The sequence below is a fragment of the Struthio camelus genome, chromosome Z, assembly GCF_040807025.1.
Source record: "Struthio camelus isolate bStrCam1 chromosome Z, bStrCam1.hap1, whole genome shotgun sequence".
NCBI lineage: Eukaryota > Metazoa > Chordata > Aves > Struthioniformes > Struthionidae > Struthio > Struthio camelus.
This window is the reverse complement of record NC_090982.1, coordinates 23,131,654-23,150,104: the sequence shown is the minus strand read 5'-3', so window position 1 is coordinate 23,150,104 and position 18,451 is coordinate 23,131,654. Positions and strand designations below refer to the sequence as shown.

Below are 18,451 nucleotides of genomic sequence, written 5' to 3'. Positions count from 1 at the left end.
ACACTTGAGTTAGAATTACTCTTTTCAGATATAGTGAGGCTCTGCTTTGGAAAAGTAGGTGAATTCCTTGAGCTTATCCCCTTAGGTGTGCTGATATGAAGTTCACCGTGTGGCATAGCTTGAGCATAGAAGCAACAGAGTGTCTGCAGCTTGCTGCTAGATTCCTAAATCAGTAGAATAAATTGTATGGGAGCTGCAAGCACAAATCGCCAGCAGATTTCTGGGGCAGCAGTTGTGGACTTCTATAACTCGCACTCATAGATCTCCAGGATGTCTAGGTGATGGTACCTGCTTACTTGTCTCTTTTAACACCTATGCTGCTGCACATGAATTGCTGTGATGTGCTAACCACTTTATCATTTTATTACACTTTATTACATCATAAATTTTTATATCTTCTTAACGATCCTACAAGAAGCTTAATTGTTTATAGGAACATCTTAATTAAGTAGAGTTCACTAGGTTAAGCAGAACACAAATTGAAAGAGTTATAAATGAAACAAACCCTACCACTCCATTCGGTGTAGCTTCAGAAGGTTAAAATGGGATTTGATTGCAAGAATAAAAATTTCATATTGCTTTCAGATGTTACAGAGTAACGATAATACCATGGGTAACTTTACCTCTCCTTTCTGTTTTGCAAATGTGAAGCTGACTGGCTGGGAAAACCATAAGTTTTTTTACACACTAGGAAGAACTTTGACTTGAGTTGTAGCATTATGAGGAAACTTTCCCCAGATTAATTTAGCAGACAACAGTGTTACTTTATTATCCCATTTCCATCTGGATTTTAGAAATAGAACAGATAACACAAGAAGTATATAACATGAGTCTCAAATACTTCTCTAATTATATTGTAATTGATTACGGTCAAATTTGCTGAAGTATATTTAACAGGAGCAGTGTGAAATGGTCACAGCGCATGAACTTTATGGCAATCTCTCCAAAGTGTCTTGTTTAGTTGCTGGGGGGTGGGAAAGATTGATGTTGGGAAGGGTAGAGCTAACTGTTTGACCCAGTCTTCCCAGAGTCTGAACATCTTCAGCTGTCAGCACCTTTAGGACAGCAAGTTTTCCAGGAAAAAACGAGGTACTTTACCCCATGTGGAAAAGCATTTCATAGGCTTGAACCAGAGCTACACCAAGATTGATATACCACCATGGCATCAGCATGCCTTTGTGAAATGCCTCTACAAAACAGTATTTTTCTACTGCATCCCAATAGAAAAATGTTTCTTAACAGGTGGGCAATGCCCGTTGCATTTTCATTACAATTGTCAAGGCTGCATAAAAGATGGTATAGGTTGCCTAGGGAAGTGGTAGAATGTCCTTCACTGGAAATATTCAACACTCAGTTTAACAGGGCCCTGTATTACCTAATCTAAGGCTCTGCTCTCAACAGAAGACTTGGCGAGATGATCTACAGTGGTCCTTGTTAGCCTCGATTTTTCTATGCGTCTACAAGTCACACTTAACTGAATTTATGATTAGGATCTTAAATTAGGGGTTAAGATGGAGGTGCATTAGGATTAAGATGGAGGTGCTCCAAATCCAGATGACCAGTCCAGGATTCCCAGATGTGCTTCTGTCTTTTTAGTATGTTAGCCAGATAGTATTAACCCCATTACAAATGCCCCATTTCAGTGGGCTGAAATGTCACTGTTGATAAGGGGAGAGAATAGCTTTAAGAATAGGTGAATGCCTGATAGGAAGGAAGCATGAGACTCTGAAAATTAGGAGATAGGGAAGCTTGAGGGTGAAAGACTAGCCAAGTTATAAGGTGAGTCATATTAATTCAGTGTCTTCCATTATAAATTGTAGGTTTCAGCAGTGACAGTGCCAATCTGTGTATCAAGGAGCAGCAAGACTGGGGCTGCTCCATGAGGGGAACTGAGCCAGAAGCCAAAGGTGGCCCCAGTACAGGCTATCCCCACACTGACAGGGCAAAGTCCCCCAGGGACTGAACAAGGTGGGCAGAGCTGGGGACTGGTAACAGGGTCCATAAAGAGCCCCAGATACCGCAAGCAGTGGATGAGGTCCAGGGTCCATCCAGGGGCTCCAGTTAGGAACAAAAGGAGACATTGCCAGAGGCAGGACTGGAGACAAGCTCACCCGCAGCATAGCTCGGGCAGGGACTGAAGGCCCAGACCTGAGCTTAAATGGAGATTCTGGACCCATGGGCTGAGGACGCAAGGTGGACATCTCCGGGGAGGCTGGTCAGGGCAGTTCGGGCCTGTTGGTGCACCCAGCCCTGAGACGATGGGCTGATCAGTAGTTGCTGTCCCTACCACAGGTGACAAGTGATATCAGCACACACAAAGGCAGCTGTACCCTGGGCCCTCGCTTCATTCAACTGCATGTGCTTCTCCATCAGGATAATCGTCCCTGCTTAAGTCCTCCTTCATGTAGCCCCAAATGCACACAGTGACAGAGTAAGCTGTAGGCTCGAGATCCTGCAGCAGACCAGAGGCTCTGTCTCTTCCTTGTTGTGGTCCCTATAGTCAGGTGTCCTCCTTTCCATTTATACAGTGTGCCCATGTCTAACAGCCCAGATGTTTCTCAGGGACCTAGGAGTGAAGGTCCCTTACTGCTCTTTTTTTGAACACGTTAGATATCATCAAGAAAGAGGAGGAAAAAAGCCAACTGCTTTATTTATTTATTTATTTATTTATTTATTTAAAGGTCAGTTGTGAGTTTAAAAAAGTGCTCATCATGTACCAATACACAGTCAAAGTTAGTTCTAACCTTCATTTCATAGGCAACAAATTAGGGAAAAGGGTTTTTTTCCCCTCTATAATCACAGTTTCCACTATCGAAGCAAAGTTTTTGTATATAGAAAAAAAAAAAACTAAAAGAAAACACCTGTTTGGCTTGCAGGAATTGGCCAGGGAGGCTGTTTTCCTGACAGGCCAAAAGCGACCAGCACAGGGCCCCTTTAAAAAAAGTCAGGATTTTTTTTCCCCCTATTTCATGCGAGCATTGGCAGAAACTCTGACAAGCAGTTCTTCATATTTTATTATGTTCTTGTCTGGCAGAATCTCTGTCAGGCAAAAACCTTGTCAGCGGAAAACCTGTCGTAGGATCAGAGGAGACAAAAACAGGTGTCACAGAGGCAGTCAAAACTGAAGGAAAAAAAAGATTAGGCTAAAGAGAGAAAGGCAGACAATTACATTAATGCCATTGCTTTTATCTTATAGATGTGTGTTATTATCTCGGGGTGCTGAGTGCGCAATTGCCTCAAAGAAAAGTAGACAGGAGACAAGGGGAAACTTGATAGTTATTAACTGAAGAGGCAGTGTGTCAAAGCTGGATGGGGTTCAAAGTTTTGCAAAGGGATAAAAAAAAAATGCAGACAGCAAGCAACGTCTGTGAACAAACTGTGGTTCTGCTTTCGGCTACATAAACCTAGTAGCAATCTAAGTGCTTCAACTTGGAATCAGATCATAGAGGCAAAAATTAATGAAAGATTTCATTCAGACTTTTTTTAATAACATTTATTTTGTGTACATGCAACTGAAGCGCTTTTTTTTTTTTTGATCTGTTATAAAAATGTTGTTAGAGCATGAGGCATGGTGAGGCATGAAGACATTTATCAGTTCAGTTGCTGTGTTGTTTGGGTTTGAAACACCTATTATCAACACACATTTAATTTTAAAATGCTATTAAGAAACCTTTTACTAAGTGTGAACATCTGTACATGCAAGCTGTAAATTAGGAGATCACATATGTGTCCCTCTGTCAGGGACTAAATGCATTTGGCAAATGGTTTCCATTATTAGCTTTTAAATACTGTAAAAGTCAGAAGGAGAAGTTGTTTTTGTCTATGGATCAGAATATACTTTATTTCCTCTCCTTCCATGACCTTTTAAAAGCTACAGCAGCTTAGTGAATGTTTCTCTTCAATCTCGATTAAATTGTGACAGGGAGGAAGACAGGAGTGAAATGGAGATAGCCAAAGGATGCCATATTATAGTTGGTATTTATGCCCAGACTGATTCAGGATGTTCAACCACGCATAAAAATGTTAAAGTCTTTCCCTCTCTGTGCTTGAGTAAGGGGGTGAGTAGGATAATTTCCTAGATCATCAAAATATTTGAGCCATCTGATAGGCGGTGGCAAGCTTTCTTATCCATGGTCACCTTCTAAGCATGACGCTTTTCAAGAGCAAATTTTTTCACCTATAAAGTGCATCACATTACCCCATGTGGCAGGTGGTATTAAAAATGCATCCCAAGGGAGGCTAGCTCAGGCCACCTCTTAACGACGGCAGTAGCTTGCTGTATCCCTCCAGCAAATTAGTCACTGGTAGGCAACCTTCTGTTCTTGAATGGGTTTGTTACTTCTTTTCCTGTGGCTGGTGATAAAGAGGAAGAAGGAAAGCTTGAACACTGAAAAATGTGGAGCTATTCTTGTTCACCAGTAATGAACAGCAAACTACAGTGCCCCACATTGCCATTAATAATACTGTATCTGTTTTACCATACTCTGCATGCTGTAGTTGCAGCCGTGTTATGGAATCTTTTTGTGTTGGTTATGTATATTTAATCTGTCTCTTAATCCGTTCTCTTGCTTCAGAGAGTGTCCCATTTATTTGGATAAAAGATGGCTGGAAAGTTCCTGAATTATTGTATGTTTCATTTCTCGTTACAGACTGCAGAAAAATTATTTTTTGCATTCCTGTTGACCCCTAGAACAAATCTAGTAATTTCAAAAGACAGTATTTTTTAAATTATGTCTTGTCATGTGCATATGTGTATGCACTCAGATTGTGTCCCTCTCTGGTAGATAAGAGAAACGGTTACAGAGCTTGCAAGAAAATCAAAAAGTGGGAATGCCCAAATTTAGAACTGAAACGGAAGGAGATCCCTTATGATCAGTAATCTTCTGACTTTGTAACCTACTGCCTCTCTTCTGTGGTATTCTGAGGTATGCAGCCAGGTAGATCAGCTGAAAATAATGATTTTTCACTAGACCTTTTTTCCTCCCTCTGGAACACCTAAATATCATAGAGGATCAGGAAATTAGCAACCGGTATGTTTATTTACAACTCTAGTTGCACTAAAACTAGCACACGGAACATGCTTTTATATGTAATAGAGGCAAAAATTTTATGCTTTTATTTTACCTATTCAAAAAAAAATCAAAGCTTTAAAATACAAAATAAATTACTGCATACTTATATTTCTGTTACTTAACACAAATCCATTCAGAAACAAGGCTTTTAATATGCCTGATATTGTCCACTGCACATTGGGAAGGAAGGGATCCCAGGTCAATGAATAAGTTTGTATAGCTGGGCCTGTGACCCGGCCACAGGGTGGATAAAAAGAGAGATTTTTCTCTTCATCTTCTGGCTTTTCAGATATTGGGCCTTATTTTAATACACCTTTTGTACTTAATTTCCTTTAAATTGCATAGGGCCCGAAAACATAGTAAAATGTAAATGGCAAAATAGATTCCACCCTCCCTCTTTTATTACATTTTAAAAACACCACAAATGGAACATTAAATTTGTTCGTTTGCTATATTATAAATAGATCAAAAGCCTTTGGCTGGGATTTTGCATAGTACTACAGGTTATAATGTGAAGATAGATATTATATGAATTTCATATGGCCCCTTTACAATTCCAATCATACTGTGCAAAGTCTCAGTAAAATCTGGGGGAGTTGGCTTACTATCCATGTTGGTAAAGTGTAGATAAGCCAGTTATTAACAAGAACTTTAACACTAGCTTTCATTTGCAGATACATGGCTTGCAGTACTTTTTATGAAGTCTTTTTCCTCACCCTTACATGTTCACACAGTTGATAAGAAAGCATGTTTGACCAAGATTTTTTTTAAAGTTAGATAGCTAACTCTCTACTTAGGCACTTAAAGTAATTGACCTGATACTTGTAAATGTCAAATGCTATGCAGTTCTTGGTATACCCAGTCCTTTTATATCCCTCTCTCATCCTGAAAAAAAAGTTACAAGCAGATTGCATAGGTAGCTGGGTGAGCTTGACTTTTTGCTACCTGGATTTTCTCAGCACCCCTCAAACACACCACTCTCATTTCAGCTACCATGATTGCACATGTAAACACCACCACGCCACCACCAAAAAAGGCCCACCAATGCATTCAAACCCTTCAGCCAGGAAAATTCACTCCTTCTAGATTTTTTGGGTTACTTGGGTGAGTATCTTTTGCAAAATTGAAGGGTTGATAGCAGTGTATTAAGACCAAGAGGTAAACAACGGGATTCTACTTCTCTTACCACAAGAACAGATAGAAAGCTTGCATGTTGTGTGTATTCCTGAAACCAATATTTAAGATTTGAAATTTAGAATACACTATGGAAATATTACTCTGCTGTATGTTGGTATAGTAAAACTGAAGGACCTTTTGTAGCCCGTTCCACAAAAGTTTTGATTACTTTACTGTGTAAAGGATATGTTGTTAAGATTCACGAGACCTCTTCTTCCCCGCTCAGTGAACAGCTTTCAGCTCGGTCTGAGGTGAAGAGTACCAGACTGAGGGGGCAGTGCTAAGAATTGATTTGAGCTGTGAAGAGAAAGCTTTTATAGTCTAAGCACCTAGAGGAACCCAACACAGATATTTTTCTGAAAAGATTGTGCAGTTTATGACCAAAAAGTCACAAACGTTAAGACTTTGCTGGGTGAAGTTTTGAGCCCACTGAAACATTAAGGCATATGAGTAATACACCTCATGCTGCACAAAGAAGGGACTTGCAACGAGTAGTTCATGATGATCAGTCAGTGATATCTTCTTAATAAGGACACATCTGTTTATGTCATTTTTCAGGTATGATAAAGCTCATTCTTATATATAGCATGTTACATCTTGAAGTCTCTGAGGCACTTATGAAATCATACACTACTGTAGATAATGTCAAATGTACTCACCTGGGAAATGCAGCATTGTTCATTAGCATACACAAATTGAACCAACAGTTTAGGGCAGGAAATGGTGAAGAAGGCTCTGTCCACATGAAATTACGTAGGCGGTTCAAGGCAACAGAATACAATTATCTACATTAAGATTTGGCAAGAGGGTAAAGTTAGTAGTCTTGTCCTTATAGAAAGAGCAATGAGACTAAGGTCCTTTTATTATCTCTTATCAGAAAAAGGATGTGTCTTAACTACAGAAATGGCCTCCTGAATCCTCCTAAAACACCAGGTATTAGTTCATTGCTGAGGAAGAAATCAGTCTGGAGTACTACAGAAAATAATTTATCTCCACTGACTATTTTATTAGCAATTTTTTAAAGAAACGAGATAATATTGTATAAGTTATGGATTGTAATGAAAAGTTGAATTCTCCTGGCAAGTGCAAGTGGTTTCAGTAATCAATGATCCATGAGAATTTGAGATGTTTACCATACCATTATTCCTCATACTGGACAAATGCATCCCTTCCTCTTCATGTACCTTTTATTTTTTGCCTGTAGCATGAAGTCTGTCTTTATTTTGCAGACTTTCTGGTACATACCTATGCAAAAATGCATGCTTTGTTGTGTTATAAATTACACATTTCAGTGCATATCCTGACTTGTACTTTAGCAGAATAAAATTCACTACCTTTGTTTGTGTATTACTTGATCTGCAGAACAAGGCCCCAACTCCAAACTGGAGATCATTTCACTGACACTTAGAGTGTTAATCCAACAAAGGACTCCTTCTTAATTGTTTTTATGTTCTGAGAAGCAGAAGTCCTTGGATAATATTGCTTGAAAACAAATGTTTTAGACCAATAACATTCGTACAGGTTATCTTGTAAAAATTTTTGTCTTTTGTTCAATCAGTGTGCTTAGTCATTCAGAAGGACCTTTTTTCTTCTTCTTCATTTCTTCTTCATTTCTATTGCATCTTGGCCTTTCCAAAGCTATTATTCTCAGAGTAGTCACATTACATGAAGTGGATCATTATCCACAGGGTTTTGTAATCTCGTCCCATCTGTTAGTTTTATGATCCACCTAATAGTCTTTAGATATGGAGACATCTTTCAGTCACTTTGACTCTGGCCAAATTGGAATCCACCACCTTAAAATCTTAAGCAAGTCAGTTCTCTTCTTTAGCTAAAAGAACTTGCTTCTCCACACGGTAGGCATAGGGGTTTTTTCTTAAGTAAAGAGAAGCAAAGGCAAATATTAAATATATTAGAAGTATGGCATGATGCAGTGGTTAAAGAGCAAGGCAGAGTTTTAGGAAACATGCGTTCAGTTCTTTACTGTGGTCTGGATTTGTGTAATCTTTGACAGGCTAGTTAACCTGTTTCGGCCCTAGTCTTACTCTGTAAAACTGAGTGGAAAGCTTAACGTGATCCAGGCCTGCCTCCAGAGGCTATTACAAAATTATAATCAATGCTTAATTATTTTGAGACTCTTTGGTATGTGTTACAGCTATTAACATTGATATTATTAGCAGCATTCTTTCTATTGGTAATAGTAGTAGTATTTTATTAAGTATTAATATTTTACTCCTTCCATATAGTTGCTCCCCTACCGTGTGTGGGGGGGTGTGTGTGTGTGGGTGTGTGTGGGTGTGTGGGGGGGTGTATGCGCGCACCTACACAAACTCCCACACATACACACGCATACCACCCATATAATCTCAACGCACATCCAGCAAAACCTACAGTTACAAAATCAATTTTCTAGGTTTTTCTAGCCAATCACTTTGATGACAGATCTGTTACAGTAGTAGCAAAATAACCATGCAGCAAAAAATATCATGCAAAAAAGGGGAGCGGGGGGGGGAAACTGTAGGGAAATATTTGATCTGTTTAGGCTTCAATCAAATCCCATTCATTAGACCTTGTAAATAAATCAGCCCCACGTCATAAAGCCTGTGCAGTTGAAGTGCTTTGGAAGAAGAGCTTTTGGAAGAAAAATCCCACCCTTCACATTCTTCAGTATAAATGTCCTGTGGAGAGACACAGGACTGCAGTCCCCAGGCTTGCCAATCCCTTATCTTTTGTGAATGTTAAATTAATATTTAAAGCTATTTATTCAAAGTTGACTTAACCACTAGAATAGGAAAGATCAGACAAATCAGTTGCAAGAAATGAAGTATGAGGAAACCAGAACTCTTTGACAAAGTATTCCTTGGAGTAAATGTGTTGAATGAAGCCAGCGAGTAAATGATAAGGGCCTTTGCGCTCTGGATGTAAGAAAGCAATTTATCAAGAGTACATGAACTCTCCAGTGACCAAAAGCCAAGAAGAAACCAAAGTAGAGGAGGAGAAGTCCCTGTAAGATTATTTTCAGTGCTCAGAAAGTTCTATTTAAAAAAAACAGGCAGAAGCTTAGGTGCTGCAACATGCTGTGTAAAAATTAAATGTAAACAGTGATACTCAGTAAAGGGTGTGATGCCATATGCAATTCCATCATATTCAACTTCGCAAGGGGATAAGAATTACCAGCATCGTGTAAGCCTTCCTTCCCTTCATCTCTTTAAGTTATTCATGTCACAGTAAATAACATAAAATCCATACAAAAGCGTAAACCGAACCATAGTGTATTATTTACTAAGCAGTTCAAGTAGCAGCATGATTAGCTGTATGATAACTCATAGAACTAATTTTTAGAATGTTTCAAAAGTTGCGGTTTAGGATGTATTTTTTTTTCCCCGCTAGAGGTTCAGTCTCAAACTTCTAACAGTTTCAGTTAATTTTGCACAGCTGCAGTCTTGGTCATTAGTTCATTCATAAATTTTCCAGAATTTCTTTTGGAGTTATGAGTGTCATAGTCTTTCATACTAAAGTGAGTGCCTTATGCTGTAGGAGTCAAAGTTAACATGACCTTTGGTAACTAGGCCTGTTTTGGAGTGCATCTGTGTTGAAGAATCAACAAGGTGATATTTCTGTGGAAAACATCATGTGTCCCCCAAACTGGATGTGCTTAGATAATTCTGTTTTTTTTTTCTTGCCTTTTTGTTAGCTCCTCTCTTACTCTTAGCGCCTTCTCTTTCAGCCTTGGACAAGCTTAGTACTCAGCACCTCTACCACCCAACCCAAGTGGAGATTGTGCAGTCCAACGTCGTGTTTGACATCAGCAGCCTGATGCTCTACGGTACCCAGGCCGTGCCCGTGAGACTGAAGATACTACTTGACCGACTTTTCAGCGTGCTGAAGCAGGAAGAGGTGTTGCATATTCTACATGGCTTAGGCTGGACTCTGCGGGACTACGTTCGGGGCTACATCCTTCAGGTAGGAAGCGCAGTGAAGCATGTTGCCAAACCCAGTTAACTGACTTTTTTTCCCTTACACTGTTAGTTACTGTGCACCCAAAGAGATTGAAGGTTGTGAAGGTAAATGTACTGTGTCATATGGAAAGGCCAACAATGGTATTGGCAGAGTAAAACGCACCATTTTTACCCAAGCTAAAAAAATGCAGGTTCCTCAGTACCACAGTATTCCTTTGAACTTGCTTAGGCTTATTGTAGGAAATACCTTAAATACTGCAAATAGTGAGGTTAGCTAGCTACAAGCCTGACTTAGTCATGAAAGCAACTGGCAGATTTTGAACAGCTATGCTCTGACTTCATAAGCTAAGGTCTGAGTCAGCAGCTTCTTCAGCTTTTCTTTCCTCCTTTAACTAGATACCTACAATGGGATAGATGGAATGAGGGTTGTGGTAGTCTTTATGTTGGGAAGAATCCCTATAATGTAAAATATCATGAGAAAAAAATCTATTTAGAAAGCCATTTTTAAAAGATAGCTTGAAATAAAGTTTTACATGTGGCTAGGTTAAAATAAAGTAGGCTAAAAAACCCTAAAATTATTAAACAGAAAAAACAGACAGGCTTGCTTTAATTAGGAATATTACCATGCATATTCATAGCTGCTTATCTGAAAAAGTACATCATCTCTTAGGCTCCAAAGTTATTTATTCCATTTCATGTTCACCAGGCTACTTCTGACTGACAATCAAATACTACATGATTCCGAGTGCTGTAAATTGCTACTTACTTTGTGGGAGCTCAGCACCTTCCAGAAGTCATCCAGTTATTCCCGTGGACGCACCAGAAACTAGAATTTTCAAATTTAATACAAAGCTTTTCAGATGTATTTCGTTACTATCTTAGGCAAAGATAATTTGCTTGTCACTGCACAGAAAATATAAGGATATTTATTCCTGATCTGGGGAATTCTGAATGTATCTCTGAATTCTTCTTCAAATTTCTGTCCTTTATGTGAAAGAACTAAATTAGCCTTACGTAATTAATATGTACCTTTATATTCCATGTTCTTAAATATTTTCTAATATGCTGCATATACAGATTTTCACAGAAGAGTTCTGAATTGTCGAACAGTCTTAGAGGAAGAGTAATAGACCAGCTATTACTCTTACAATGAGATCCTGTTATTCTTATAAAGTTGTATACGAATGGAATTCTTAGATTGTTTTAGGATTCTGTGAGGCATCTGTTTTGTAAAAGCTACGTGTTACATGCGTTCAAATATAAAAGAGTTAAACTTTTCCTTTACCAATCTACAACTTGTAGATATGTGTAGATATTTATACATGGGATCTATACATTTATAAATGTAGATATCCATAGACGTAGAGATACATGGATGTGTTTCTACAGATTATAGATTCTTAATATAGATACATGATAGACATTTATAGAGAGATGTTTTTTTAATGGCACGATGTGCAAACTGCACCATATTTTAGATTCCTGGATTCTAAATGCCACTGATTGAAAGGGCTGGAAAAGTATGACTGGCAAAAGAATCCCTGTAAAAATGCATCCTTTCTAAGATATAACGCTAGAAAAATCGCCATTTGTTAAATGCCATGAATAATTGGGGGTAATATTACATGCCTAGAATGTAATTCAGTATCCCTTATGGATAAGCAGACTGACTGAAATCAGTAGTTTCCTTGTTATAGAGATTGTCAAATCAGGCCCGTATTGATTTTGTTTTAATTATCTTTTGGAATGATCTTAAGATATGCAAGAATGGCTTGTAATATAATTACATAGAGGTTTATAGAGAGTCAGATGGTGACCTATGTATCTGAATGGTGTAAAGCCCTATAATACACCATTAGGCTAAAGTTCAGTTTATCTGGCTAAAACTCAATCACAGTGTAGCCCTCAAGGCATGGATTTTACCATTATTGCATTTAACAACAATATATTGAATATTATGTCAGTTAAAGGAGAATAATTATCAAGGAAAGTTAAGGGCAGCTGTTAAAGTCTTACCACATATTGACTTGGTTAGCACTTGGCTGTGGATTGTGTTAGTGGGCAAATGAAGACATACTACAACTAACGTAGTCAAGCCTGTCTGTTAGTGTAGCTCTCTAATTTTGTTTGCATTAAAGCTAGGAAACTTGGTATATGGAAAAAATTGGAAACTGCTCAATAAAACACATATTATGAGAAATCTTAAGAAAAGCGATCAAACCTCTGATACTACAAATCCTCTTATTTTAAAAAATAACTCTCGCAACTATATGATAAAAAGGAGAAAAGGCGCATGCAGGAAAATTTTGAAGGGAATAGGCAGTATTTTAACCACTGGTACATTAAGATTGCACACTAGTGAAAACTGCAGCTACTGTAACCTGCAAACACAAGCTATTCCATGAAACTAATCATTATAGATTACAGAACATTATAGAACTTGCCTACTTTATAGAATTGTTTGGGATTTTCAGATTTAGCTTCTCCACGCAGAAAGCTTCTGAGGAAATGGTATTAGCCTCCTGTGAGAGAACCAAATGCGTGAAGTGGCAAAAGAAGTTATCCAAAATATCACAGAACTATAGGGCTGTTGCTAGGCTTACCTGTAGTAAATTCAGGAACGTGTTACCCTCAAGTCTGGAAGTATAGTTACTTTTCCTTATCTGTGCACACCTGTGTAAGTTATAACCTAGTTTATTCAAATGCTACTAAGTGCCGTATACTCACTGTTTATCAAATATACAAATATATATAGTTAGAAAAAGTTTTAAATATGCTATAATGCTGTAGTTAGAAAGTAAAGTAGCTTACCAGTAAACTAGCTTATTTCTTTCTAATGTAATAAAATTAATATACTAAACTGATAACTTGAAAAAATGCTGGGTATCACTGTTTGGTGTGAAAAGAGAGGAAAGTTAGTGGCTTTGGGAACATGTGCTCAGAAATACAGATCATAAACTCTCTGTAAATCCTAAGTAACTTGCACAATGACTACGAGTATTACCAGAGTAATGAATGGGAATTGCCATCGCAGATTTCCAGAATACATAATCCTGGTTAGCGTTCCAGTGTTTGACAATTATCCGTAGCACCAAAGGTTTATAAATCTGACACAAAATCAGAATTTCATACCGTGGGAAGCTCTGACACATTAGTCAGAGCTGTACTGCCCTGAATCATGATGGAAGTTTTTACATATTTTACCATTTTCCTTGATTAGAAATTTTTTGGAAGAATGAAAATCTTTAGGGCAGATGTATCCATTCAAAATCAGTTATTGCAGTATTACTAGATATTGTGTTTTGTTTCTGTTTAAGAGCCATAATGAGACCTTTCTTCCCCCCCAAAAAGAAGATAGTTCTGTCAGTAATTTTTGAGAAAAACCTCCCAGTTTTCTCCCATCTAGAATAATTCAAGGAGAAACGAGAGACAGCTAGTACTTCTTTACTAGTACTAGTGGGTACTAGTGCTACAAGATAGGTGGGATTATTTGTAACACACTAGTTTTGACTTAAAGTGTTTCTAAAAAGCAATCTGGGCAGAGAAAACTGTAGTATCTATGGCATCTTTCAGTGGGTGCGTTAATGGAGAACGGGAAGCGAAGGAACCCAGAAGGGGTAGAGGTAATGTGATATACCGACTTCCACAGTCGGGCAGTCAGAGCCTGTGTGCAATAAATCAAGTTTCTGGTGAATAGACATCTATTTCTGAAGTGTCAGTGAGTGACCACTCACTGGGTGAGCAGTCCCATCAGAGAGCTCACAGGCTGAATGTTTTAGAGGAGGAGATGTTCCCTCATTTGTGAGAGTGTTCCCAAAAAAACTTCCTGCACAGGGAAACTTTCCGGACTGTGTCTGTTCTGTGGCCATATAGAGCACTTCAGTTTCTAAGCTTGTTTTATCTGTACCTATCGTGAGGACTGAATTTGGTATATTTAGTGCAGAACAGTTAATGAAACTGTGATTTTTCTCTCTGGGAGGACCCAACGCACAACTGTCTTTATGTGACAGGGAGTTGTTCTGTCAACACTAGTAGCTGTTTTGAGTCAGATTCTGCACCTGCTCCTCAGAAAGAAACGTGCTTTTTGTGATTTGAAACTCTACTGATTTTGATGAGGTTACTTCTGCCGCAAAGAGCTGCTCAGTGTGAGTAAGTCTCCAGTCCTGGTTCGATTCCAGCTGAGCTGAGGGACGGGGTGACGTTGCCAGCTGTTCTCCTCTGCTCCCCACTGCAGAATACTTTACCCCTCTTTGCCAGCGTAACTACAAGTTTAATCGTTCCCTATCCGGGTGCTCTCTAAGCAGGCCGGGTTAGAAAAATCCTCCTGCTGAACGGGTACAAGTTAACTCTGATTTTTCTGAGAGGAAAGGGCTAGAGAGCAGTTATGCCACTAGTGGTGAACAGCTGGGGCGTTCAGCTTTTACACCGGTCCAGCTGCAGACAACAGAGCATGTGATCACAATTGAGAAGCCATAAACTGACTCTTTGCAAATAATGATTCAATGTTTTATTTTAAGTAACAACTCAACACTTTTCCAAGTGTTTCATGATCAAATAGTTGTATTCCCATAGTGTAAAAGAGGAAAATAAATATTATGGTATTATAGTACAAAGAGGGAAGTAGAGGTGCAGAACATTTAAGTGACCAGTTTGCGTCAGAGTCAGGAAAAGGGGCTAGACCTCGGATTCCCATTCTTACTGTCAATCCCTTGAAAAAAGTGGATTCTAGTCAGTAGCAAAATCGTGGCTGTCAGGCTCTCTGGTGCTGCTCACAGCTGTGAAAAATTAAAAAAATAAAATAAAAAAAGAAGAAAAAAGAAAAAAAAAAGCCCAGCTGGAAGAGTACAGTATGATGTTGGCCACAAAAGGTGACTTGCTTACAGTAGTCTGTGTGCTGGACAGTGCATGGGGACCACTAATCGTCGATGAAGGTCTTCTCAGAGGCAGTGTCAATGTTGACAGCTGATGAAATTCCAAGTGATTACATACCGTTCTCTACTTTGAAAAGGCTAGAAATTGGAGTACAGTGCTTTACTTGTCTCTATGGCTTCATTGTCAAATCTACTCGTTTTAAAACTAAGAAAAAAATTGCAGTTAATGACATTCTCTGCCACTGCTGACGTGGGCTTGTGTGTTTCTTTGTACACAGATCATCAGATCAATTCCTGCTTCCAGAATTGAGTTAACTCTTCAGGTGGTAACAAAACACTCGGGATGGACTCTGGTTCATTCTCCCGTTGTTGTGTTGGTTCTGCAGGGCTAAAAGAACTATCAAGCCAGGAGAACTCTTTCAGTTGCTGAAGTCAGCTGACAAGAGTAAGGAATATATTAGGGGAAAAATTTATACATTTTTCAAAAAGAAACATCCCATCAACTAAAACAAGCTCATACAAACTGTAAAATGCATGGGATAGCTTAAATTATGCAGTTTTGAGATTTTTAAAGAAAAATAGATTCACAACCAAATTAAACACTCCCATATATTAGTGCTATATTTGAATGACAGTTTCTCAAATTTTTACATAGCATAAATGCTGTTGTTGGAATGGGTTGTTCTATTTACTATCCCAGTTTATCACAACTAGACAGGAAATTGATAGTTCATGCAACTCAGTCTTACATCTGGATTAGGTCAAGAGATTTAGGGAGAGACCAAAGAAATGAATTTGAGTTTCTTTAATAATATTGTTCTTCATTTATTTTCTGTTCTTTCCCTGAGTAATCCCTTAGCACCTCATCCCTCCTCAGCATGTGCACAGATGGAAATTATTTTACTGTTCTTAAAATTATATATTGCCCACCACTGGCTTATCTGTGGAGAATTTCAGAAAGTCATTGGTGCTATTGCTGCCTAGCCTCTCTTAGAGACCTTGATGAAGCTTTTCTGTCTGTACTCATTCGCCTCCTCTTAAGATGTTTGAACTTTTACTACTGAGTCCAAGTGCAAGGGCTTGGGTTTAATGCAGTAGCTTGTCAAACAGCCTCCACTGCTTAAACATAAGCAACATTAGAATGAAAACAAACAAACAGCAGGTCTGAGGGTATCAGCTTATTCAAGGCAGACAGCTAGTGGTGTCAGCTTGTGGTAGTAATGATATCATTCTTTAAATGCAATATTATCTACTCACTACGATCACAGGTCATGTGAAGGTTCTGTCAGGTTGTTTTCCCAAGACAGGCACTCTGTCATAACCAGAACCCCTGCCAGTGGTAGTATGCTATGTTATTTGTGATAATGAAAATGACAAAGTTAAAGAGAAATTGACCATCAAATTATGATATGATGAAAAATAAAAAAAATACTTACGCTTACAACCCAGAGAAAGTTCTGATGACAATTACACACCATTAAAACAACTAAAAAGGCTTTTGTGCATGAAGGTTCTGCGTTCAATTAATTGACATCTCTTCTCATTCCTCATTTGTCTCTTTGTCAATCTGTGTTAATTAATACTTCGCACTTATTTAGCTGTGACCACTGGAGGATTTCCAAGCATTTTAAGGAGCATTCACTTACTTAGTCTTTCCTTGTCTCTATGATCATTACCCTGTTTTTATGGATAGTAAATCTGAGGCAGAGAAAGGTAAAGATGTTTATCTGGTAAAGCCTATACCAAAGCACAAAGAACGAAACTCTTTCACATGCTAGCTCATATTTCCCATAATAACTGCCACCTACATTTAATTACTTGACAATGAAGAGAGAGTTAGTCTTTTTGTACAGCTTTATTGGTTGGATTTTTTCAGCTATGTTTTTTGTGTTTTCTTTTCCCCTCAAAATTGTTGTCAACGCTCACATACCTTCCTTTGTCCCAGTGTAATTTTTCAGTGGTGGCCTCAGAGCCAGCAAGACTCCAGGCTGGATAACATTTATCCAGAATTCTACCCTCCCAGCACAAAGGTGATTTAAATCTGGTTCTCTTTAATACATGTCCTGCTTATTTCTTGCTATTGGTCCCCCTCTCTTCCCTCCCCATCCTTTTCCCACTCCATCTTACTCCTTTTGTTGCCTTTGCCTCCCATTCCCCCCCCTTTTTTTTTTTTTTGCTCATCTTCCCTCCTTCAGCCTCACTTCTGTTTCACTGCCCCTCTGCTTTGCCTCTTTATCACAAAGAGATGAAAAGGATCTATTACATGATGTGTCCATCTCCTGAGTTTTCCATTCCTCCCACAGCACCACTGCATGCTAGTATTTGTGGCTGTGATCATCTGGAAGAGTTTCTTCTCTCCCACGTGAGTCAATTTAGCGTGACTCCCCTGCACTTTCTGAAACAGAGATCCTCTGCTGTGCCCCTTGCTCTTTTGTATTCATTTCAGCTGTGCTAAGCCAGGAGTGACTACCCTATTTCCACTCTAAACTGGAAAAAAACCAAAAAAGCGGAGATAAACTTTTAAGGGCTGAAAAGGGAGATAGGAAGCAAGGAGACTCTGAACCACAGCACAGCCGTTGAGCTATGGGGAAGCATTGCTGTGCAGGAGCAGAGCAGTGCCACTCTTACTACAGTGTGAAGTGCTTTCAGATTTTCTGTCTGCACTGACTTGCCGAACATCTTCCTGCTGCTTTTGATACCTTCCTCTCTACTAGCAGCACTACCAACCATGCTAGTGCTACATGACTTTTTATTTATCACGCCTGTTAGCACTTGAACTGGGAAAGAATAAAAATAAAGGCCAAAGAGTGTGAAGGCACTTCTGAATGCCACCAGGACAAGTTACATGACAACAGATGTCTCAGTAACATGCAAAGATCATTTGGTTTTTCAGAATATGTGCAGCTGGAGAGCTATGCTATTGCTGCTCTGTGGCTTGCATCTTGCAAGGGTAATGAAGCGGAGGGCTGTATAACCCCTGGTGATCAACAGCAGTATACATGATGCTAGTTCATAATGGCTACTATGAAATAGTCAGCCTTTATGACCAGTGTTTCACATGACTCAGGAATGCAGAGATGACCTTTTTAATGGCAAACATTTTTGGCCACCAAAGACAAAAAAAAAAGGTGAATCTGTGTTTCTCGTACCTGGAACGCTTACTGTTTACAGTACTGGTGTGAGCAGAAGCAGTGATCCCGCTGACTGACGTAGTTTCACACAGCTGGGCACAGCTACTGGGACACGGAGCAAGGAAATGGCTGTTGCTGAAGGTCTGTCAGGCATATGCCAGGACCATGTGTGCTTTCTTTTTAAAATGGAGCTAAAAAGCTCTTCACCTGCCAAAGCCTGAGTTCATGGTCCTGTGTTTCTC

At 39.0% G+C, this 18,451-nt stretch overlaps 1 protein-coding gene across 3 annotated transcripts in view; it reads left to right on the top strand.

Moving 5' to 3' along the window:
• The window catches only part of BNC2 (basonuclin zinc finger protein 2), a 360,399-nt gene that overhangs the window by 223,263 nt on the left and 118,685 nt on the right, over positions 1–18,451 (top strand). For all 3 annotated transcript variants that reach the window (XM_068928905.1, XM_068928904.1, XM_068928906.1), the window contains one exon: positions 9,976–10,211. In XM_068928905.1, coding sequence (XP_068785006.1) covers positions 9,976–10,211 — 236 coding nt within the window. The remainder of the gene's footprint in view (positions 1–9,975; positions 10,212–18,451) is intronic.